Source organism: Sciurus vulgaris (assembly GCF_902686455.1).
Source record: "Sciurus vulgaris genome assembly, chromosome: 6".
Classification (NCBI taxonomy): Eukaryota; Metazoa; Chordata; class Mammalia; order Rodentia; family Sciuridae; genus Sciurus; species Sciurus vulgaris.
Genome location: NC_136466.1, coordinates 160,066,460 through 160,089,833, shown reverse-complemented (window position 1 = coordinate 160,089,833; position 23,374 = coordinate 160,066,460). Strand labels below are relative to the sequence as shown.

At 43.6% G+C, this 23,374-nt stretch overlaps 2 protein-coding genes across 7 annotated transcripts in view; one reads left to right on the top strand and one right to left on the bottom strand.

The window, feature by feature from the left end:
- Positions 1-7,319, bottom strand: part of ANKH (ANKH inorganic pyrophosphate transport regulator) — a 133,408-nt gene extending 126,089 nt beyond the window's left edge. Inside the window, 1 exon segment of the mRNA XM_079144578.1 lies at positions 6,937-7,319. Within this exon segment, the coding sequence (XP_079000704.1) occupies positions 6,937-7,032 (96 nt within the window). The 5' untranslated portion in view covers positions 7,033-7,319.
- Positions 7,320-7,425: 106 nt separating this feature from the next.
- On the top strand, positions 7,426-12,538 carry LOC306663934 (uncharacterized protein). Of its 6 annotated transcripts, none has more exons than XR_013764593.1 (4): positions 7,426-8,093; positions 9,840-9,970; positions 10,562-10,653; positions 11,053-11,069. XR_013764593.1 is itself a non-coding variant. In XM_079144587.1 (4 exons), exons 1-4 carry the CDS (start codon positions 7,431-7,433, stop codon positions 12,002-12,004), a joined length of 870 nt encoding a protein of 289 aa, XP_079000713.1. In that variant the 5' UTR covers positions 7,426-7,430; the 3' UTR covers positions 12,005-12,538. The 6 variants fall into 6 exon arrangements, 3 of the variants coding, with proteins under 3 accessions (XP_079000713.1, XP_079000714.1, XP_079000715.1); XM_079144587.1 differs by lacking the exon at positions 10,562-10,653 and adding an exon at positions 11,956-12,538 and having other exon boundaries at positions 11,053-11,079; XR_013764592.1 differs by adding an exon at positions 11,956-12,538 and having other exon boundaries at positions 7,426-9,970; positions 10,562-11,079.
- The last annotated feature ends 10,836 nt before the right edge of the window (positions 12,539-23,374 follow it).

The following is a 23,374-nucleotide window of genomic DNA, read 5'->3' as shown; positions in this document are numbered from 1 at the left end:
GCACTCTTACCTCTGAGCTACAACTCCAGCCCAGAAGACTACAGATTATTACCCAAAATGTGACCTCTGTGCAGAAAAGCAGTCCTTTCACAGTGCCAAGGATGTCACAATCACCAGAAGCCTCGCCAAACTAGTCCCATGAAAACACCCTTAAAAATCTAAAAATAAGCGGGTGCAGGGGTGCACACCTGTTATCTCAATTACTCTGGAGGCTGAGGAGGAGGATTGAAAGTTCAAGGCCAGCCTGGGCAATTTAGTAGGACCCTGTCCCAAAATAAAAACTTAAAAGAACTGAGAATGAAGCCCCTGGGTTTCATCCCCAGTCCCACAAACAAATGAATAAAAAATAAAATAAGATCAGGAACCTGCAAGCTAACTTAAAGCAAAATGCATACTTCCCAAGAGCTGGTCAATCTGTAGCGAAGGACCCCATGCCGTTTCCTGACCCAGATGTATAGGCTGTTTCTAGGTAAGTCTTTATCTATGGTAATAAATACCTGCTTTGGCTCTGACAGATAACCAAGCCATCTGCCTTCCCAGGATGGGCTTAGAAACATGCTTGGTACAAAGAGGCAATCGTATCAACTTGTGGAGCCTACACCTTCCAGTTGACGGAGAGAAGTCTTTAATGTTGTCTGTTTCACTTTAAGCTCATCTCTTCCCACAGTACCATGAGTGGTATTTGCTTGTTGGACTAGGACCTGAATGACCCCAAAGCCATGGAAATAGCAAAAGCAAGCAAACAAAAACAAACCCTGTGTCTGTACAGCTTCATAGGATGCTGCCTGCGGACCCAGCCTGTCGTGTCTTTATCTCTGTAGGTCAGTGCTATCCACCTGGATGACCAGAGCATCGAGAGGGAAGAGGCAGGGCTGCGACCTCCCAGGAGAACTGAACCCTGTCCAGACACCTGGCTGCTTTGCCACCAGCCCCAGACTCACCGCTGGGCAGCAGTGGCTGAGCGCCGGGCACAAGCTGCGCTGTCCAGTGAGACAGCTTGCTTTGGCTTTCTGACTGTAAAGCAAGGCTTCCTAAGTATGGCTGTTTGTTTGGCTTTTAACCTAGATGTAAGCGATTTGAGGGTGGGGGCTGTGTCAAAGATGGCAATGCTCCCTTCTCTTGTTCGAAGGATCCTTCAGTGACATTAACTTTAGAATTTTTCTTGAACAGAAGTAAAATTAGCGAAGGAAAACCTGGGCGTGGCAGGACATGGACACCTGTAATCCTTTTAAACCCAGCAACTTGGGAGGCTGGGGTAGGAGGATGGCAAGTTCAAGGCCAGCTTCAGCAATTTAGTGAGGCCCCAAGCAACTGAGCAAGACCCTGTCTCAAACTAAAAAGTAAAAAGGGCTGGGGATGTGGCTCAGTAGTAGAGCACCCCTGGGTTCAGTCTCTGATACAAAAAAAAAAAAAAAAAAAAAAAAAAAATTAGTGAAGGAAAACAAGTGTCACACTGTGGTACATGTTCTTTCCCAAAGGGGGTCTCCTTTGGGAAAGTTACTCATTCTTAATTTTTCTTGGTATTTTAGAGAATTTTAGTTTCTGGCCTAGAGCACACCTGGTGAAGAAAATTTAGAAGAATTTAACGCATATTGGCTATTTTTTGTTCTGTTTTTGTTGTTGTTATTGAAGTGGTTAGGTGGACACCCCATGCAGCAAGAAGAAAAAAAATAATAGTCAGCAACTGGTTAGGAGAAAAATGATAAAAGCGGATACATGACCTCAAAATATTCTTTTAAAATCCCCACCACACATCCAGTGGTCTCACAAGGCCCACAGGAGTAATGGCCACACGGGGCTCAGGTCTGGCCAAAGCCAGTTCCCGCGAGCTGTCAAACTCTGCTCAGTATTTTGCATGTCACTTGTCAGGGTATCCTTGACTGCTCAGCACAAGACAGGCATTCACAGGTCTCCAAAAATGTTACGTCATATTTTACATTTATTTACTAAAGTAGAGAACTGTGCAATATAGGTTAAGATGGTCAACATCATTAGTTCTCATACTAAAAAAAAAAAAAGAAAACTCAATGGTTTACACTTAAATGGGTCAACTTCAATTATCAAGAAAATTCACTCATGTGGGTAGCTCCTATCCAGATAAGGCTGCAGAAAATAGGGTTTTCTACATAGCAACTGGAATCACAGGTGTTCAAAAATACCTGATTTATTAAAAAAAAAAAATCCAACCCGAGTCACTTAGGTACGCTATGCCAGGAGTTTAAAGATTTTTATTTATTCCAACTCACACAGGACAGACACTCCAGGGTCTCTCCTCCCCACAGTCCAACATGACCTGGCCTATCACTCAAATCCAACAAGGAAATCAGGGTGCAATGGCACACGCCTGAAGTCCCCACTACCCAGGAGGCAGAGGCAGGAGGAGCACTTGAGCCCAGGAGTCTGAGGCCAGCTTGGCTCATTTCAAACAAAACAAAACAGCCAGGCTGGGGTGCAGCTACTGGTGGAGGCTTACCTAGCAGGCTGAGGCTCTGGGATCAACTCCCAGCACTGGGAACGGGGGTCAGTGGGCATGGGATCACACACACCAAGAAAATGAAAAGAAATGGAAACCAAATGAGTGACCACTAATGTTAAAACTACGCTTGTCGCATCTGACAGGTGCCGTGGCATGGGAACAATGTTGTACCACATGCTTCAAAAACTGCTGTTAGAAAGACACGCAGACCTGATTCCAGGTGTGATGGACACTCCTGGAAAGAAGCATTCTGACAGAGCAGCATTTAGGCTGGTCATCAAACCACCTCAACAGATCAACAATGAGTCAAGCTACTAACCACAGGATTATACCTTTGTGGCTCTTGAAACAACCTACTTACCCAAGCCATCTAAAAAGAAGTAACTTTTAATTGTAGATGGACATCCAAAGAGACTTGGGAAACATAGCTGGGAAGTGAAGATCAACTGCACTGAGGAGGTCACAGTGTCCTTGACTAAGTTCAGATAGCAAGGAAGGTGTGACCTCATTTTCTATGTATGAACGAGAAGCTGAAATAGGGATCAAAGCAGGCCAGGCAGAAAGTCCAAGGTGGATGGAGAAAGCACGCCATCCCCTTGGCACAAGGATGTCCACTGAAACTTTACATTACCCAAGAACAAACAAGAAACCTCCACATTTAAACAACAGCACAATACACAGCAAGAGGGATTACAGCACGCTCAGGTCGTCAAATATTACACTGCCTCTAAAAATCATATTTAAACATTTTAATGACTTTAATGGGAAGAATGCTTGTGTTCTTTGATCTCTCTCTCTCTCTCTCACACACACACACACACACACTACTTCAATTTGATTTTAAAAAACAGGTTAGTAAGAGAGATCCAAATTATTAAAGGAGTTTCTCTTCAGAGAGTAATTAGAGGTACTGCCCCCACCCCTTTTCAGTATTTACCAAACTTTAAACAACAGGCATATATTACTTTTATAATGAGAAAAAAAAAACAATTATTTTGAAATTTACTTCATTAATAGAGATTAGACTGGGTAGAAGACAAAAACAGAAGTCTCCCTACAGTACTGAGAGAGAGCTTGAGATTTACATTCCTGTTTTTAAGCATCTTGGAAAGTGGATCAAAAAAGGATGCTTGGATTACTATTACTCAAGGCAAGCTTGGCCTGGGGTAGTCGCTCCTCTGGCTCAGTGACCCTGGATGAAGAGCCCCTTCCCAGTAAGGAAGCCCCAGTAAGCTGCTTCCCATTCTATACTCACCCTCGTTCATTCCCATACTTAGTGGTCTAATGGGAATTTTTTGTTTGTTTCTGGTTTTTTTTTTTTTTTTTTTTTTTTTTTTTGGGGGGGGGGGCGGTGTGGTTCTCTACTCAGTAGACAGGAAGAACATGCATTAACCTCTTTTGGGGGGGCTTCTCTCCCTCTCTCCCTTTCTCTTTCCTCTTCCTCTCTGTCTCTCTCCTCTCCCCTCCTCCCCCCCCCTCCTCATTCTTCTCTCTCTCTCTCTCCCTCCCTCTCTCTTTCCCATTTTTGTGAGATTCATAATTTGAGACCCTCTTATACTTGGAAACCTGACTCTAGAGTTCATTAGAAAGGGTGGGCTGAGGAAACATCTTAACATTCTTGTTACACATCTCCAGTAACTGTAACAATCCATATGCAAAACTCTTCATTCACAGACAAACACCCTGGATCTTGGAAGGATCCTACTGGACCCTATCAAATTCTGTGACTCATTCAGAGCCATCTGAATAGGGGACATTACCTCGTGAGGCTGGAGAGTGGATTATGGGACCCTTTGAAGAACAATTTTCCTCTTAATTGAGAGCAATTGCAACTTTCTTTCCTTTTTCAAAGTCTTTACAGCAAAGGAGTCCTTAACGTTTTAAGTGCTACTAAGTACCTTTCAAAAGAGTTCTCTAATTTATTCTACATAATCTGGTGGTTTGGGCATTAAAGGAGATCAGGAATTTTGTTTAAAGTTTAATTTTAAACAAACAATAGTCCTTTGAGCATGGTGAAATCAAACAGACCCATGGGTCTTTAAAGTATAAGCAGAATCATTCTTCTTCCCTTAGCAACCTGTAACGACCTAATGATAAACATCAACTTTAAATAATTTTATCTTGAGGTTATCACTTGTTCATTTTCTCCCCTTGATCAATGGCTGTGCCAACCTTTTTAAAATAAGATACAGTTTTGATTTAATTATTTGAATAACAAACATTTTGGTTATAATTTTCTTTTCTTGGGAGTCTTCTTTCAGATTGTCCTATATCTGTTGAGTCTTCAAACTTCAAAATATAACAAGATTTAATTTAGACCTAGGCTGAGAATCTGACAAGCTCGAAATTATTTCCAAGTTTCTAAGAACCCTGGATAAATTTAATTGTGTAAACCTAACTAGAGGAAGCACACAGTGGAGGGATAAGGGCCAGGTGGGTGTGAACTTGAACTTCAGTTCTGCCATTTACTGCCTATGTGGTCTTGGGCAAATGACTTGCCTTGTTTAAAGTTCCCATTCTTCCCTCAGATATAACATGTGCTGAAATATTATAAGCACATACTAGGTGCTCAATGAATGTAAGTGAATAATGTTTTAGATTTGCAACCTGTAAGAATGGAGACAAAAGGATAATTCCATATGCAGTTATCATAAAGTGTTTTACATACCTAGAAGATCACTAGTTTCTGCAATAATAGATATATTCTCATTCTTTCCTATGGTATTTATGTTCAATATTAAACAGCAGGCCATTCTATTCCATGACATTTTTCTTTGGTATAGAATTCAAGCCCACCCTCAACATCTCTGTCAAAGCCACAAAAAAAGTGATAATACATTTTTCGAGAATAAATTCTCCATAACATGGATTTCCTTTCTGATCGAGCTATAAAAATAACAGAGAAATCTACGTACATTATGATAATGTTGTCTACGCAGCGTCTGGTTTGCATGATCATACAGAGAGATGATGTTGGTGGAGACTGTCAGGAGCACCGCACAGAACACGCTGCAAGGCCTCTTGGTAGCCCCCCTTCCACACATGCTAAGAGCTCTGAGACCATCAGCGTGTGATTCCTTTATGTGGCCACATACGTGGAGCTTATTCAACTTTCAGTGCAATCTTGCACATAGCATTTCCATTCTAAAAGTTCTGTTCACATTTTCTGAAGGCATCACAAATTGGTGTTATAATCATAAAAAAACCCTCAGCCAAGAAACATTAAAATCATTTGCTGTCCTTTTGTTCTTTGACAAGTCAGAGGCGTGAAAGATAATGAGATGCTTTAATTTTTAATTCTGCATTCCTTAACCATCTCCAAAGCATGCAAAACCGTGGCTGCATTTATCTTTGTACTCCCCAGTCACCTCTCCAACTTAGGGTTTGTATATTACTTATTAACCATCACCACATTGAGGCATAGTACACCTGCCCACTGGGTGGCCGGACCTACATGTGTCCATCCCTCTAGAACTACAATTAAAGAAAAGAAAAAAAAAAAACCTCTACCAAATAGAAGAATATTTTAGTCTAACTTCTTTGAAGCACAATAAAGAGGAGAAAAGAATCAATTAGCAAAAAGTAGTTGTATGTTAGACTTGTAAAAATATGCAGGTCCCATCCCCATATTCTCTTCCTGGGCCTTAGAATGTAATTGCATCCCGCCAGAGGCCCTATGGAAAAAAAAAAAAAAACAAAAAAAAACGGTCCCCACAGGCAAAGCGCCTGGTACAGTACCCTGCCGCTTGAGAGCCTGCAGCGCTAGATTTGCAATGACGCCACATGGAGAAAAACATAAGAAACAAGGACGGGAAGGCAACACCAAACATAAATGTGTTCCCCCCTTTTTAGTGGTCCAAGGCCTGGGGGCGGGTGTCAAAAACCCCAGAGTACAGAGAAAACAGTCAATGGTCGAAATAACAAGACTCGTTCGGGACACCCCTACTCCTAGGCTATGTTAACAACAATTTAAAAATTAGAAGTACCTGGAAAATTAACTTGTACACATTATAAGACAAAATCTCCCCACCATCCTCGTCCCTACCAGCTGTGGGTAAGTAAAACCCCAGCACTTAAGCTACTAGAAAGTACATTTGAGTTGAGGACCTGGGGTTTACATAATCTCAAATTACATAATACGCCTCCTGTGCACTCAAACCCCTTCTATAGGTGAAGTTCACACCACCCGGTCTTTGGTCTTTTACCATTTTCCAGAGAGAGCTGGAAAAGTCCCTTGAATAACTGGGAGGGAGAGAGGGAACGGGGTGCTGGAAAAGTCATCCTTGACAAGCTGCAAACCCAACCAAATGTTCCAGGGGAAAAGGGTCTCGGAGCAGGTGATCCCCTCCGGTCCATCCCCCGGCGCCTGGCGTCTAAGGCCCAGGCAGAGCTAGCAGGGCGCAGGGTGCAGGGCGCGGGCGGCGCTGCCCGGGCGGGCAGGGGGCGCGTCCGGGGCTTACCTGCTCCCCGAAGTCGATCGCTATGTTGGTGATGCCCAGGGGCACCAGGAACCGGATCAGGGGCCAGTAGTGCGTGAGCGCCGGGAATTTCACCATAGTCCCCACCGTGGGCTGACCCCACACACATCTGCCGCCGCGAGGGGACTCTGCAGGGAGGCAAGGGGCGAGCGGGGGGCGCGGGCGGACGGAGGCCGCGTCCGGCGGGGCCTCGGGGCGGCGGCGGCGGCGGCGGCTCCTCCTCGCGGCTGCGGCGCCCTCTCCAAGCGCGGCTGCTCTAGCAGGAGATCCGCAAGCTCAAGTCCATCCCTGCTGCCCTCCCACACAACAAAGATCTGCCGGGAAAAAAAAGAGGAGGGACGGCGGCGGCGGCGGCGGCAGCAGAAGGTTCTGCTGACAGCGGCTCCATTATAAGCGCTCTGGGGCCCGGAAATAAATAAATAACCGCGCGCACGAGGCGCCGCCGCTGCCGCCGCCGCCGCCGCGCGGAGGAAATCATGGGCGGGCGCGGAGGCGCGGACACCGCCGGCGACCCGGGCGGGGCTGGGGGCACCGGGGAGGGGGCCGGGCCGGGCGCACCGCGGCCTCCTCCCCCGCCCGCCGCCGCCTGCGCTCCGCTCGGCCGCCGGGGGCGCTGCGCACGCACAGGCCACGGGCCGCCGCAGCCGCGTCCGGGCGCACGGGGTGGGACTCGCCGCGGTGCCTCTGCCGACCCAGGGGCGGCGGCGCAGCCGGCAGGGCAAGCGGGGCCGGGGCGCGGCGCGGAGGCCTGGGGACCCGGCGCGCGCGAAGGGCGGCGGGGGAAGGCAGGGCCCTGGGCCATCTTAAGGCCCCGGGCCGCCTTGGCTTCGCGGCCGGCCCTCGTGTCTCCGCGTCATCCCGGGAGGACCAGGGCCTCGGGACGACCGGGAACCCGGGCAGGCAACCAGAGCGGGATCGCGCGAGTTGGGGTCCGGGCGCAGGTCCGGAGGCTGCGGGACGGGGAGGGCCCCCGACCCCCGGGCGGGAGCCGCCGAACCCCTTCCCAGGGCCGCTGGCCTGGAGGTGGGCGGAGAGGAGCGGCGAGGAGCTCCCGGCCGGCTCTGCAGACGGCTTCGCGGAGCTGGGGAACCGGGAGAAATGGAGGTGCCGCGGGCCAGAGAGCCCAAGGTTGCCGGGAAGTAAGCCTCTCTTTCAGGATTTCCAGGGGCGGCGGTGGCCCGCTTCCCTTTGGGGAAATAGAGGGCAGCAGGGACCCTGCAGGCTCCCAAGCCCGGGCCGGCTGCCTTCGGAGGAGCTCAGACTTGTCCCTAGCAGTTTGCTAACATTGTGCAACTATTGTTCGAAAAAGAAAAAGCCACCTCGTAAAGCCTTTCTTTAAAGAGAAAGAAAGAAAATTCCGTTTTATAATACTGTGTCCATGGTGATTTCCAGATAATTAGTTGACGTGCTGAGAGGCTTCCCTAAAACTCAACTGTACGCCAAAGCCAGCATCCGCCCCCGCCCCACCTCACTACCAGGGGAAGGTGCATCCTGGGGAATGACAAGGGCCTCTTTGCAGGACTGGCTTCATGGGCATGTGACCTGTGCAGTCACCTCGGGCCTGGCACTTAGCAGGACTTGTCATTGGTGTAGCCCTCTGCTGTTGTGCTCTTGAAACTCTTTAATTTGAGCACAAGGGGCCTTGCGTTTTAATCTTGTACTGGGCTGGGCAAGTTCTGTAGGCTGCCCTGCACTTATTTTGTAACCCTTACATTATTTTTAAGTTTAATAAGCATAACGAATTAAAGTAGCTTATTATTGAAAATAATGATGTACTTTATGCTTAGAAATGAACCTATTACCTCACATTTAACTTTGTAAAGCTTCATGTGAATAGTGAGCTTGAGACCTCAGGGTTCTGATGCAGGTATTTCACAACAGTATTGAAAGTGTTAAATATTGCTGAATTTTTTGCCCTTCGAAAATAGTCTTTAAATTCTACATAATCTGAACAAGGAAAGCTAATTTACCTCCCAACTGCATGTAACCCCACATGATATTGCCTATAATCAAAAGGAAGCTTTAGTCGTTATTTATTGTGTTAAATGTGTCAAACAGTAACATATAAAAGATTTTCCAGCAAACCAGGAAATTCTTGTGTAGGTTACTCTCTGTAGGAGCAAGTTCCTGAAAGGTGTGTTTCAATGGAGTTGACAGTGACTTTAAGTATACAGAGTTATTTAAAGGAATTCTCTGGGAAAGAATTCTTTTTGCAAAGCAAATATGGCCTCCTGATTGAGTCATTCTTTTAGTCTAGGTTTTCACAGGCTCATTTCACTTAAAGCGATCTAATGACACGACCTTTGTGTAGAATGTAGGATTGATGAGGTTCTAGATCGATCCTCATCAAGGCCAGTTTGCTTTCACTGGTCTCTAGACAGGGTCTGCCACTTCCCTGCAGTTGGTAATGTAAAAGCACACTTTTGATCACAACTGTGAGAAATTTCTAGTGATCCAAAGGCTGTTATCCAGGGCTGGGATGTAGTTCAGTGGTAGAGTGCTTGTCTAGTTTGCAGAAGGCCCTGGGTTCCATTACCAGTATCAAAAAAATAAAAAAAATGTTATCCTTGTGTATTTTAAAAGCATACTTTTAAATGAGTGATTTCATGTCATCTTTAATTAAATCAAAGAATACTTTTGAGATTTGTGAAAGTGAATGTAGCATCAGTCAAAATCAGATAACAGAATTTAAAGGGAGTTCTGTCTGCTTTAAACTTTGCAGTTGTTTGAAAAGATAATTCTATAATACAAATAATAACGAGTGGAAAGTTTTCCAAATAACTCAGAAGTCAAGAAGAGATCCCAGAGTTATTCAAATTAGATTCACCTTTTGGATGATACGGCTTTGTCTTCTCTTTTTAAAAGTTATATTTGATTGCTTTTAGCCAAGTACAAAATTTAAAGACTCTACATTCAACAGTGTACATATGTACATACAGGAAAAAATGCTGGGAGAAAATAGAATATATGCTCAACAACTTACAGTCATTATGATAACTGTGTGGAATGAATACAGGTAATTATTACTTTCTTTTTGTACTTTTCTATGTTTAACGTAATGAGAATATGTAAGTTTATAAAAAAGACGTTTTTAAAAAATATTTTTAGCTAGGCTTGGTGGTGCATGCCTGTAATCCCCATGGTTGAGAAGGGTGAGGCAGGAGGATCACAAGTTCAAGGCCAGCCTCAGCAATTTAGTGAGGGCATAAGCAATTTAAGTGAGACTGTCTCAAAATAAAAGGGCTGGAGATGTTGCAAACACACACACACACACACACACACACACACACACGACAAAGAAAAAAATTTAGAAGACTGAAAGAGCAAATTAGCATTGATTCTGGAGCATGAAAAGTTTCTTTTTGCCAAACAGCTTCATAAATGATCAGCAATATCGTATCATTTTAGTGCCCAAAATTATTGTTAAGCCCAAATTTTGAAGAAGCTAATGCAAAAAGAATAAACATAACAAAGGTCTGATTCCCCATCCCCACTCGACACCCAATCCCTCACTTGCTCTTAAATGAATAAGTTCCAGTTACCCTCAAGGAGCAATCTGTTACCAAGGACGGAATTCAGTATCATGCTTCTGACTCTCGGGTTCTAGAACTCTGTAACTCAGACCTTGACATGAGGGACCCAATGGCATCCCATTGGGATTGAAGTGGTGAACGTGGTTCGGAAGCAGAAGCCATGCAGGTTGGCATAAGCTTGATCGGATGGAATCATCTACACTGGGCACACCTAATTACCCTATATTCTGTATTTAGTATAATCAATGTATTTGACAGTTCTGATGGAAGGCTCAGTCCTGGAGATTGATATCTGATTTTCAAACATGTCATGAGCTGCCCACATAGAGTGGACAGATATAAATCCAGGCCTCAGAGCTCTGCACCTGGACCTACTACGGTTTGCTCCATGGCAAGGGGAAGTCTTCAGTTCTAACCTATTTAATGGTGTCCATAAAACATCATCCTCTAGTTGATGTCATGATTTCTGTCCAGATTTTAGCTTCCAGAGAGAGCGAGCAAGAAGAGAAGTGTCTCCCTTTCTCCAATTGTAACTTTTACTTTTGCTATCTCTGTGTCGTTTCAGCCCAAATCCTAGTTGCAGTTTGCTGGGGTGAGTGATCAAAGTCAGTTTTTATACTCCCAGCACATGTCTATAGTTGGAGGCAGGAGGTGACTGGCAGGAGTAAATTATCCCCAAACTGAAATTTTCTGTAGATGAGCTAGAACTAGCTAGTTAAATTCTGCCAAGAGTTACAGTTCTTACTTTTAATGACCTTTCTCTCTCTCTCTCCCTCTCTTTTTCTTTCTCTTTGGTCCTGGGAATTGAACCCAGGAATGCTTTACCACTGAGCCACCTCCCAGTCTTCTTTTTTTATTTTTTTTATTTTAAAGCAGGGTCTCACTAAGTTGTTTAGGGTCTTGATGAATTGCTGAGGCTGGCCTTGAACTTGTGATCCTCCTGCCTCAGCCTCCCATGTCACTGGGATTATAGGCATGGGCTGCCACACCGGGCTTAATGACTTCTTTAATAATATTTCAAAGAGATCACACAAAGGCTTCAAAATGTGCTTTCAAAAGAAACAGGGAAGATTTCTACATACTGATAATGGAGTGATCTTCAGAATATTTTAAGTGAGAAAGCAACATGCCAAACCATAAACTGACATACTATAGGGGGCAGACAAAAAGGGAGAGAAATATGAATGTAGGTGAGAAGAGCATGTGTGCATGTGAATTTGCTTATATTTTAGAAAAACACACTAGAGAATAAGCCCAACATTGATTATAGGTTTATCTATAACGGGAGGAAAAGAACAGAGTGGAATAAGAATGGAAGAGAGACTTCTCTGAATGTACCTTATTATCTGATTTTGGCTTTGGAAACATTCATGTTTTACATGTTGAAATAATAAAATTAAATAAATAGAAAAATTGTGGATTGCAGATGAAAACATCATACAATTTTTTCCCCCATTTTTATTCCAAGGAAAGGATTTGATGCAGCTTCAATCAAATCACAGATATTTGCCTTATGAACTTTTATGAATTTTTATGTCTTTGTAATTGCTAGACAATAAAACATTTGGAGAGTTACATTGCCAGGTCATTATGTAACCCGATGGCATTGTGCATTAGTAAACCATTAACTCACTCCTGCCACTAAAAAGTGGCCTAAAAGCAGAATCAAGTTTTGGAATGATCTCTGTCCTTGCCACACAAAAATGACGCCACTTCCACAAACTGACTTGGGATTTTGAAAGTAAGTTGCTTTATACAGGTGAGCATTTGATAATTCAGGGCTTTGTATTTGGCTCATTATGGTGAAATATAAAAAGTAATTTTTATGATGAATTTTTATAATTCATCCTGGCTGTGCAAACCTGAGGTTTGGCAATTCTTCATGAACAGAATGGAACAGAGAGCTGTAACCAAGATCGAAATATAACTGCTTTCCATTCTCCTTTTCCCTCTCTTCAACTTCTGCTTGCTTTATTTAAATGACCAGACTAACAAAAAAGTGCTGTATTTAAAAAATATTTAATAAAGCTTAAATTTTTATTCTTGCTGTATCCAGGGTCTGTTAATTTTTAAAAGCTCTTTGAAATATTATATCTTTCACAGAGATACCTTTAGCTTCACTTTGATCATTTCTTTTTCATTTTATGTTTTGGCAAAAAGAGTAATAGCTGCATTAGTTTCCATTTCTAGCATATCAGTCTGCTGTCTACCCCAAAATATTAACTCTTGTGAGGTGGGGCCTATTTAAATGCTCTTCCATCTCCTTTCACCTCCTCCTGCTTCTCACAACAACAATAATATATGTGAAATAATACATTTGAGCTCAGTTTTCCCAAGTTTTTATGTTTTTACCTTTAATCTCTGGATGACAAATATGTTATCTTTTTTGCCACACAGTTAATACTGACTACGTCTCTTTAGCATTCTGATAATAGATAGAGACCAGATTCTCCTGCTCCCTTAGACTTTGGATCTCAGGAAAGAGATAGAGCAGCCACAGTTTTCTGGACTCTCCCTGCATTTTAATCAGAACGGTTTCTCCTTTTCAGGTTTACTAATTCAGAGTAGGTGTGAATTCATCAGCCAAGCAAGCCGTGCAGTATCAGCACACGTGACGCACATGGCTTATCCCTAAATTCCTGAACCCCATTAGGAGATTTTGTTTTTCCATTAGAGGATTTTTACACTTGGAACTGCTCCTGATTTCAAGATGATATTCCCCTACTAATTATAGGCTTTTATTTGTGATTCAATAGATTGGTTTCATTTACAATGAGACCAATGTCATTTTTATTCCTATATAGATCAGTTAACTTTGCTTAATTTATTCAGCAACTTCTTCGGAGTTCCACTATGTGCCAGGTGTTGTACAAGATGCCGAATGTGTTACAGCATTGAACAAATCAGACGTGATCCCATAAAATGAGGAACAGGGCAGATGGGCTCTTTGAATACTCCGATACTGTAGTGAAGATCCTAGCCAGTGAGACCAGGCACATAAAGCAAACAAAAGGCAAACATTGGAAAGAAAAACTAAGTTCTTATTCATAGATGACATGATGATTGACATAGAAAATCCAAAAGATTCTACAAGAAAGCCACCAGAACTAATGTGCACTTAGCAAGGACAGAGGGTGTAATCTTGTTAATCTTCAAAGTAATCCTATGAGTTTACTACCATTTCTTTCTTTGTATGTGAGAGTATATATTTGTGTAAGTAGAAGTATTCGTAACAAGGTTAATTAAATTGTCTAGACTCTCACAACTAATAAGCAGCAATGTTGGTACTCCAATCCTGATACTCATGACTTAAAAGACATTAATTGCTGTGCTAGGACTTCTTAAACTTTGTACGTTTAGTGTGCGGTTTCAGCCCTCACCTAGGGTTGGTGATTGAGACTGTAGGATGGGGGTGAGTCCTGGGAGAACCGCATTTTCACAAGAACTGCAGGAGATTCCAATGCAGGTCACACAAACAACCTCAGCTGTATGGGCTATGGATTCTCTTTGCACCTTCCAAGACCCTGTGTGGAAACCTGAAACCTTGGGTAGCCCTAAGCCCTAGATGGACCTTCATTTTTCCTATACATACATACATACATACCTATGGCAAAGTTCAATTTATATATCAGGAACAGTAAGAGATTGATAATCTCTTGTTTAATAATGAATATTATTAAATATTGTAATAAAACAACTAAAAATATGCTGTATTAAAATTATGTGAACGTGGGTTCACTCTCAAAATTTCTTCTGGACTTTATTTTAAGACAGTGGTTGGCTGTGGGCACTTGAAATCATGGAAAGCAAAAGCATGGGTGGGGGCGGGGAGTACTGTTCCCAGTGTTCTGGATACAAACTCTATTTTAGACAGTAACTATAAATGGGGAAACACGATCTCTCAGTGGAAGTTGGATTTGACAGGAAGCAACCCAACTCTGCTCCGGTCTCATCAGTAGATTTACACAGAAACAAGAGGGGCTGGAAGAATCCACAGCTGAGAAGGCAAGAGGTGGTAATGTTTCCAAAGATGGTCCCTTGGTGAAGCCCACCCGGGGCTCCTGAGCATAAGCTCGGTGGCACGGACCTTGTGGAGAACGCTTCGGCCCACTGCAGGAGGTGTGTTACGTTTCCATCACTATGACAGAAAAATCAACTTATAGGGAGGAAAAGTTTATCGTGGCTCAAGGTTTCAGTCACTTGGCCCTGTTGCTTTTGGGCCCCTGGTGAGGCAGTAAATCACAGCAGAATCATGTGGCAAAGGAGGGCTGCTCACCTCATGTTGACTAGAAAGCAAAGAGACACGGAGGGGCTATTTCTCCAAGAGCAAATCCCCAGAGACCCATCTTCCTCCCACAGGGCGCCACCTCTTAAAGGTCCTATCACCTCCCAGTAGTGCCACAGGCAGGTGACCCAGTCTTCAACACATGGCCTTTTGGGGACTTTTAAAACCCAAACCATAATAGGAGGGGTGTCACAGCATTAACCAAAACATGGGCGGGTCAGAGAGAAAGGGGAACTTGGGGAGTGAATTCAGAGCTCAGCAAAGGTGCCAAAGGAATGAGATTATGGAGCTGATATTTAGCACATAGGTGGCTAGCAAAGGACCAGTGAGGCTCAGGAAAGGTTGGAATGTAAAAGTGTGCACTGCTATTTCCCGGTTATTATTGACAACTCCTGGACTGAGCATTTTTTTACATACCACGAAAAGTGTTATGCAGGTCACAGTCATTGTTACATGCACTCTTCGAGATCCTCCAAGGTAGGGATCATCACCCCCATTTTGTACGTGATGAAATTGAGGAACGGAGGCATTGATTGAAACTACTCATTCTTTCTCTTCTTCCTTTTTTTTTTTTGTACTGGTGATTGAACTCAAGCCACACCCCAAGCCCTTTGTTTGTCTGTTTTTATTTTGAAACAGGGTCTCAGTAAATTGCTGAGGCTAGCCTTGAACTTACTATCACCCTGTCTCAGTCTCCTGGGGTTGCTGGGAGACTATGCACTATGACATCTGTCTATAGTGCTTCTTGTCTGAAATTACTTTGCAAGGGAAGCTAGACTCTGTGTTGCTTAGAAGGGAAGGATTTACTTGAGAGATTCCAGAACATGTGCAGGCTGGAAATACTTGGGTCTCACTGGTAGAGTGGTAAGGACCATGAAAGAGATTCAGAATCACAAAATAGCAAGATTTCCAGGAATTTTATTTTATTTTACTTTTTGCAGTGTTGGGAATCAGATCAGGGGCCTTGCACATTCTAAGCAAGTGCTAGACTGAGCTATATCCACAGCCCAACTTCAAAGAATTTTAGAAATGATTTAGTCCAATAGTATAACCTGCTTTAGTTTAAAAGGAAGAGGCAAGGAAAAAGAGCAGCCATGGAGGTGGTGTCTCAGAAATAAAGGAGAGAGGGACAACTTGCAATTAGACCCTGTGCCCTTGGCATGGGAGAAGAGACAGGAGGGAGTGAGGGTTTCCCAGAAGGCAGGGGTCACCGGCTCCAGCTGGAGAAGTGATGAGGTTGCCTTGACTGTAGCCCTACCCCCAGCCTTTCCAGTGTCTCTTCATGTCGGTTGCAGGCTGGGGCTGTAGCTCTGGGGTAGGGCACTTGCTTAACGTGCCAAGGCCCTGGGTTCAATCCTTAGTACCACACACACAAAGTCATTCTGACTTTCCATAACTAACTTAGGAAAAGAATCCTTGTTGATTCTTTTGATAGAAGGTAAGAGAAATCAACTAGTTCTAGCTTCTAATAAAGCCCACCTATCCCAGTTATACTCCGTCCAGCAGAATGAGTCAAGGTTACAACCAGTCACCCTGTACATCACGGAGATACTGACATCAGGTTCATAGTCAATCTCAATTTTTTTTCCATAAAAGGAAATATTGACCCTTTTTCCACATAAGTGACGTTCTCAGGTTCTGGGAATTAGGAAATAGATATGCTTGCATGGCAATATTTAACCTACTGCACCAAGTTTCATTAAAATCATAAAGTAAAAAGGGTAGGATTAAGTTTAATGTATTTTGTTTAACCAAATGTTCCAAAACATTATCATAACATCTAATTAACATGGAAACAGTAATGGGGGAAATTTCACATTCTTTTTTTCCTACTTAATCTTCAAAATCCTGTGTGTATATTTGCAAAGGCTCTCTGTTCTCTCTGCATCTTGTGGTGATTCATTCTTAGGTTGGACAGAGCTGTAACCCACCATGGGGTCATGTTCTAGTAGAGGGACCCCACCCAGAATCTCTCTTTTTACAGAAGAAGCAGAGCTAATCTAATCATTCCACCTCCAAACCTTCTTGCATTGTCTCACACCTGAGCTCTTGGGGGACATCTCACATCTAAACCATAAGTGGCCACCTTCAGCTAAACACACAAGCAGACTGCCCAGTGACTGACTCTTCTGCATTTCCATTTCCTAGTAATAAGGTAGTAGGATCCAAGGACTGCACCTTGCAGACTATCCCCTACACACACACACACACACACACACACACACACACACACACACGTGACTGCCAGAGAAAGGGATTGCACCTGGATTCAGCTACCCGTAGGACAAGGCATGGCCAAGGTGTCCACAGCTGACCTTTCACAGACTTCCCCTAGATAGCTGGCACAAAACATAGTGTTCCAGGTTACCGAGCCCAAGGTGTTTATTCCTCTGCTTTCCCTTTTTCTATAATCAATGGCTTAACCCACTGACATGAATTAACTGGGTGGTAACTATAGGCATGCAAGGTGTGACAGGAGGAGGTGGGTCACTAGGGACTTGCCTTTGGAATTTATATTTTGTCCCTGGTGAAAGAAGCACTCACACCCACCCCCTTCCTCTGCTTCCTGGTGCCAGGTCCTGAGCTGTTTTCCTCCACCACACTTTTCCACCATGATAGTCTTCCTCACCTTGGGCCCCGAGCAATGGAATTGGCCATCTGTGGACTGAGACCTCTGAAACTGTGGGCACTAGATAAACATTTCCTCCTCTCTGTTGTTCTTGTCAAGTTTTTTGGTTACAGCAGTGAAAAAGTTGACTGAAACATGGTAGAAATGAGATTTTTGGTCTCCAATTCCAAAGCCAGCTCTCTCAGCTGCTAGACTCTTCTGCTCCCCTGACTTGACCATATACATCCATGCAGGGTTTGGGCAATATCTGGAGGTGGATTGCTTAGGGAGGCAGCCCCAACCAGACTGAGGTAGGACACCACGCAGGCGGGGGCCGGGGTCGGGAGCAGGCCAGAAGTTGGGACGAGCCAGGCTGTGGTTCACGTGGTCAAGGTGAGGACTGGAGCTTCAGGAAGAGGCTTCAGGTGTGGCCAGACCTGGGGTGGAGGCAGTGGCTGGGCTGCTCACAGGGAGACTTGTTTTGGATGGAGATGAACCGTGAAGTTGTTTGTTTTCCAGTAAAATGTCCAGCCCAAAATGTTCCAGTCATGCTTTAAAGGGATTAGCCCCTCCAGAGGGTCTGGTTTCCTTGAGTTACGGCCAATTTGTCTCCCCAAGAGTGTTTTGTCCTCAGGGTAGATGAGGGATCAGCTGGCTTGGGGCTGAGAGCCAGTCCTCCTGGCCTTTGGTTCAGTAACTTTCCAGGTCCCTCCCAGCACTGGGCCCACAGGTGGGCGTTTGGTTTGAACCTGACACTAGACCCGACACTAGCCGGAGCTGTCTGCCCGTAACAGGTGTCCATGAAGCGCGCTGACTGACAGTCCTTATCTTGGGGTGGTTTGGCTGCAGACCAGCTTGGAGGGACTGATGGCGAAAGGTCACATCCCAGAAGGAAAGAGAAACATCTTGTCCCTGCTCCAGTGTCTTCCAAGGACTCTTCTATGATCTTCGAAAGCAATGGTGTGCAGAGTATGTGTTTGCTTCTGTTTGATTTGTTCATGCAGAACAAGTAGCACAAAGCTCAAAAAAAAAAAAAAAAAAATGCATGGATCAATAATGAGTTAGATTTGTATCCCAGTTACCAATGTGCATAACCCTACAAGTTTTTTTGGTTTGCTTTTCTCAGGGTTTTTCTAAGTTAATCCCACAAAATTCCATATATGTAAATTTATACAATCTCCAAAACAGCATAATGGTCATTAAAAGGAAGATGGATTGTGTGTTCTGAGCAAAAAATACCATTTTGGGCTACTTTTCAGCATCAGTCTGGAAGGCATCATGGGAGGCAGAAAATAATTAAGTTTTGGCTAGTATATAAAAGTCACAGAACACATTATTTATAGTGAGGCTGTTCAAAAAACACATTCAGGGGCAGGTGGGTGGCATACACCTGTAATCCCAGCAACTGAGGAGTCTGAGGCAGGAGGATTGTAAATCTGAGGCCAGCCTTTTCAGCTTAGTGAGACCATGTTTCAAAATAAAAAAAATAAAAAGGACTGGGGATGTGACAGTCTACAGTGTCTCTGGGTTCAATCCTTACTACTGCAAAAAACCAAAACCAAACCAAAACCAAAAAAGCCACAGAAACCCACATTCGGAACATTTGGTGATTCTACTTGAAGGCCATCTAGTCCCACCATCCGATTTCTGTGTCTATCTGGCAGAGTCAAACCTGGTGACAGGAGAGGAGGGTTAGCCAGGGACATTCTTTCTTGCCATAGTAATCTCTGTCACTTTCTTCTTACCATTCTTAGCCTCTGGTGGAGAAGAATGGGCAAGAGAATGGGAAGGCCAAAAAGTTGTAGGGCTAAGAGAGCAGGCGAGATGTGCAGAGTTCCCGGGCACATGATCACTACTGATAAAAAGAAGGAGGCCAGCAGCGGGTGACATTTATCAATTATATGCTTCATGCCAAACTTTACATGCATTACCTCACTCAATTATTCATGCGATTGACCAACAGTTAAAATATCAAACAGCTTTCCAGGTTCCAAGGACACAGCAATGAATGAAAGCCCCTGCTCTCATGGAGCTTGAGTTTTAGTAGGGAAAGAAACAGACGACAAACACATACATATACAATACCAAGTAGGGGAGTTCTAAGAGGGAAAATCACTGGAACCAGGGGATAGGCAGACAGGGGCTCCCAGAGAGGTTGCTCTGTGGAGTGGGTGTCCGTGTGCTTTCCAAGCAGAGCTGACAGTCTGACCCTGACTGGAAAGACTTGGCAAGGGGAAAGTGGTGGGGGATGAGCCCTTGGGGTGCTGAGGGTCTGAGTAAAATGCGGAAGCCATTTAGAGTGTGTTGATCAGGAACATACACAGATGCAGATTTTAAGGAATCACTCTGCCTGCTTGTTGGAAAAAAGACAGGTTAGGGGCAGGGGTTGGAGGTAGGAGGCAGGTCAGAGGCTACTGCAACAGTCTAGGAGGGAGATGTGGTGGCTTGAAGCCCTGAGCTAAAACTTCAGAGGAAATGAGGAGCAGTGGATTTTGTATATTCTCCCAAGTTGCAGCAAGAATAAGATGGATTTGGACTGGGGATTATAGCTCGGTTGGTAGAGTGCTTGCCTTGCATGCTCAAGGCCCTGGGTTCAACCCCCAGCATTACAAAATATATATGTGAATATGTGTGTGTGTGTGTGTGTGTGTGTGTGTGTGTGTATGTGTGTGTGTGTGTTAGCAATAACTATAATACATAAATCAACCGCTATGAATCTCCAAGAAGATGGATTAGTGGATCTGACCCCAGTAGTCAAGCCAAACCAAAACCGAACCTGTTAAGATGGATTTGAATGTGGTGTGAGAGCAACAGAAAAGGCTCAGATGACATCTACGTTTGGACTTGAGCCCGAGCTAAGGGTACCATTTCCTGTCTGCTTAGCATGGGAGGAGGAGCTGAACCATCCTGGAGGTGGAAATCCGGAGTTTGGAGCAGATGTGTCAATTGTGTGGCTTGCTCGACAGCAGGTAGAGCTGTCATAGGGACTTGAGGGGATGAAGTAGCCTGGAGCTCAGAGAGAGGCGGGAATCACAGTGCAGGAGCCTTCACTTAGAGGTGACAGGTAAGGCCACAGGCTAGGAAGAGACAGCCTGGAGAGGGAGAAGATGTGGGGTCCAAGGAACAAACGCTAAGTGCTCCAATCTCCACCTATAGGAGGGGCACAAATGCTAAGGGGATTCAAGGAGGTGGAAACCCAGGAGAGCTCGTTTTGATAGAAAATGAAGAAAGTGACCAAGAACACTGATACACTAAGATGAGAACTGAGATTGACCACAGGGTTTAGCAACATGGATTTCAAAACTTTATGAACACTATTATTATCTTTGTTCTACAAATGAGGAAGCCAAGACTCAGAGAGGCTTATGTAACTTGCCTGAATGGAAAAAAGTATGGAGGTTCCTCAAAAATTAAAACCAGAACGACCATAGGATCCAACAATCCCACTACTGGTTATATATCCAAAAATCTGAAATCAGAGGGGTGAATAGATGATGTCTTCTCCCATGTTCACTGTAGCGTTATTTACAATAGTCAAGATTGGGAATCCACCTACTGTCCATCAACCAAAGAGTGGTTAAAGAAAATGTGATATACACACACAACGGGATACTATTTGGTCTTCAAAAAAAGAAGAAAATGCTGGGATCTTAACATAAGTGAAATGAGCCAGTCACAGGGCAATAAAACAGCACCTGATCTTACCTATAGGGGGAGACTAAAAATGTCAAACTCAAAGGTACAAAATCTATTAGCCAGGAGGAATAAGTTCAAGAGATCTATTACACAGCATGTCGACTATAGTTAATAATGACATATTGTATATTTGGAAATTGCTGAGAGCAGATTTGAAGTGTTCTCACTAAAAAATAATAATAAGAAGAATATGAGGTGATACATATGTTACCTAGCTTGATTTAACATTCCACAATGTACGCCTATATTAAACCTTATGTTGTACACAAAAATATGCGATGTTAAATTATCAATTAAAAAACAAAATGCTGAGTGCAGTAATCCCAGAAACTTGGGAGGCCGAGGCAGGAGGATTGCAAGTTCAAAGCCAGCCTCAGCAACTTAGCAAGGCCCTAAGCAATTTAGCAAGACCCTGTCTCTAAATTAAAAATAAAAAGGTCTGGGGATGTGAATCAATGTTTAAGTGCCCCTAGGTTCAATTCCTGGTATGAAAAAATAGAAAAGAAAAGAACTTGCCTAGGATCACATTACTAAACAATGAGGGCGCGCACCTGAGCATGCACCACGCTGGTTTCTAATTTTAGTTCGGGCGGTTTCCCCAGGGTGGGCTGAGGAAACTACTGAAAAGTTAGATGTGGGGTAAAGGTAGCCTTGGGGGATGATGATGTGAATCATGTAAATCTTACTGGAAATTGATCCTGGGACTGCATGTGCCTTGGGCAGGTGCTCTGTCACTGAACTATACTCCCAGCCCCGCTGAGGAATTGTACCCAGTTCTAACCACAACCAAGTTCTGGTCAAATCTTGGTGGATATTTCAACTTAAAAGAATATAAAGGTCAAAAACTCCTAGTCAATGATGTGCCCTCAAGTGGAAGTCTGAAGCTCTGTTCCTGGGTGGATACTCTAACAATAACAGCAGAGAGAAATAATACAACTGTTGTGGATACCACATCTCTGCATCAGTCACACTCATATGTTAGATTGTGCATTCCTGGCAAGACTGGATGTGAGTACCACAGAGGGGAAGCTGTGATTTTCATCCTTGACTTTCCCCATGAAACAGGAACTTAAGGCCCTTCACCATAATTGGAGTAATCAGCATCAGAATTGCTTTTGTGTAATAGAGCCAATATCAACAGTGCCTGTAGAAACTTCCACCACCTAGTAGGGATTTCCAGAGGGTGTACCTCCATGTACTTGCTGCCTATACTACACCTGCCTGAATTTTGAGAGGGTTCCCATTCTTGTGAGACCTGCACAGATAGTGGGTACCTCAGACTCCAATATGGCATGCATTATGTTCAGACCCCCTAAGAAACCCTGGGACATTACACTAGAGTTTAATTGGAAATAAACTCAATATTACACAATAATTTAACATCATAGGACATATCATCAATAGAAAGCCACCCACTAAGAAGGCCATCACATAAAAGTGGAAGAGAGTTCAACTGAACAGATTGGTAAATCTTAACCTAGAAGCACACAAAATATGATTAACCATAATAGGACACCTCCAAAAGTTCATAACTCTCCAGTTACAGATTCCAAAGGTATCAAAATGGATGAACTGCTATACAGAGAATCTTTCAGAAGAATGATGTTAAAAGCAGTAAATGAAATCAGAGAGGATAGAAACAGCTGGATGAATTAACAAAACAATTCAAGAAAGACCTGAAGAACTCAATAAGTCAGATAGAAAATTCAGTTGGAATTCTCACCATTAGAGTGAATAAAATAAAAGAAAGAATAACAGATAATGAAGATGAGACTTTTGAAATGTTATGCTCAGTCAGAAGTAGAGAAATAAAATTGAGGAAGCATGGTATAGCCATACAGGAGATTTGGGACAACATTAAAGGATCAAATATCCAGTTCATTGGCATACCCAAGGGAGAAGAGCTACAGGTTGAAGGCATGAGAAACCTATTTAATGAAATAATAGCACCAGATTTCCCAAATCTTGAGAAGGACATGGACATCCACACAACATGAAGCATTTTTAGAACCCCAGATAGATGTGATAAGAAAGGAACTTTTCCTTGACACACATTACAGTTAAATTGTCAAACATACTGGATGAACAAAGAATATTAAAAGCAGCAAAAGAGAAGTGTTAAGTCACATTTAAGGCAAACACATTAGACTAACTGCAGAGTTCTCAGAAGGAACTCTAAATGCCAGAAGGCTGTGGATCCATGTATTTGAAGTCCTGCAAGACAAATTGCCAACCAAGAGTATTGTATTCACCAATCCTTTAGAATTGATGGATAAATAAAGACCTTCCAAGATAACC

Coding starts and splice junctions, on each gene's coding strand:
- LOC306663934 (XM_079144587.1), top strand. CDS start 7,431: ATGGGCGGGCGCGGAGGCGCGGACACCGCCGGCGACCCGGGCGGGGCT. Junction 8,094..9,839: donor GAGCCCAAGGTTGCCGGGAA/GTAAGCCTCTCT, acceptor GATTGCTTTTAG/CCAAGTACAAAATTTAAAGA. Junction 11,080..11,955: donor CCTAGTTGCAGTTTGCTGGG/GTGAGTGATCAA, acceptor TTTTATTCCAAG/GAAAGGATTTGATGCAGCTT.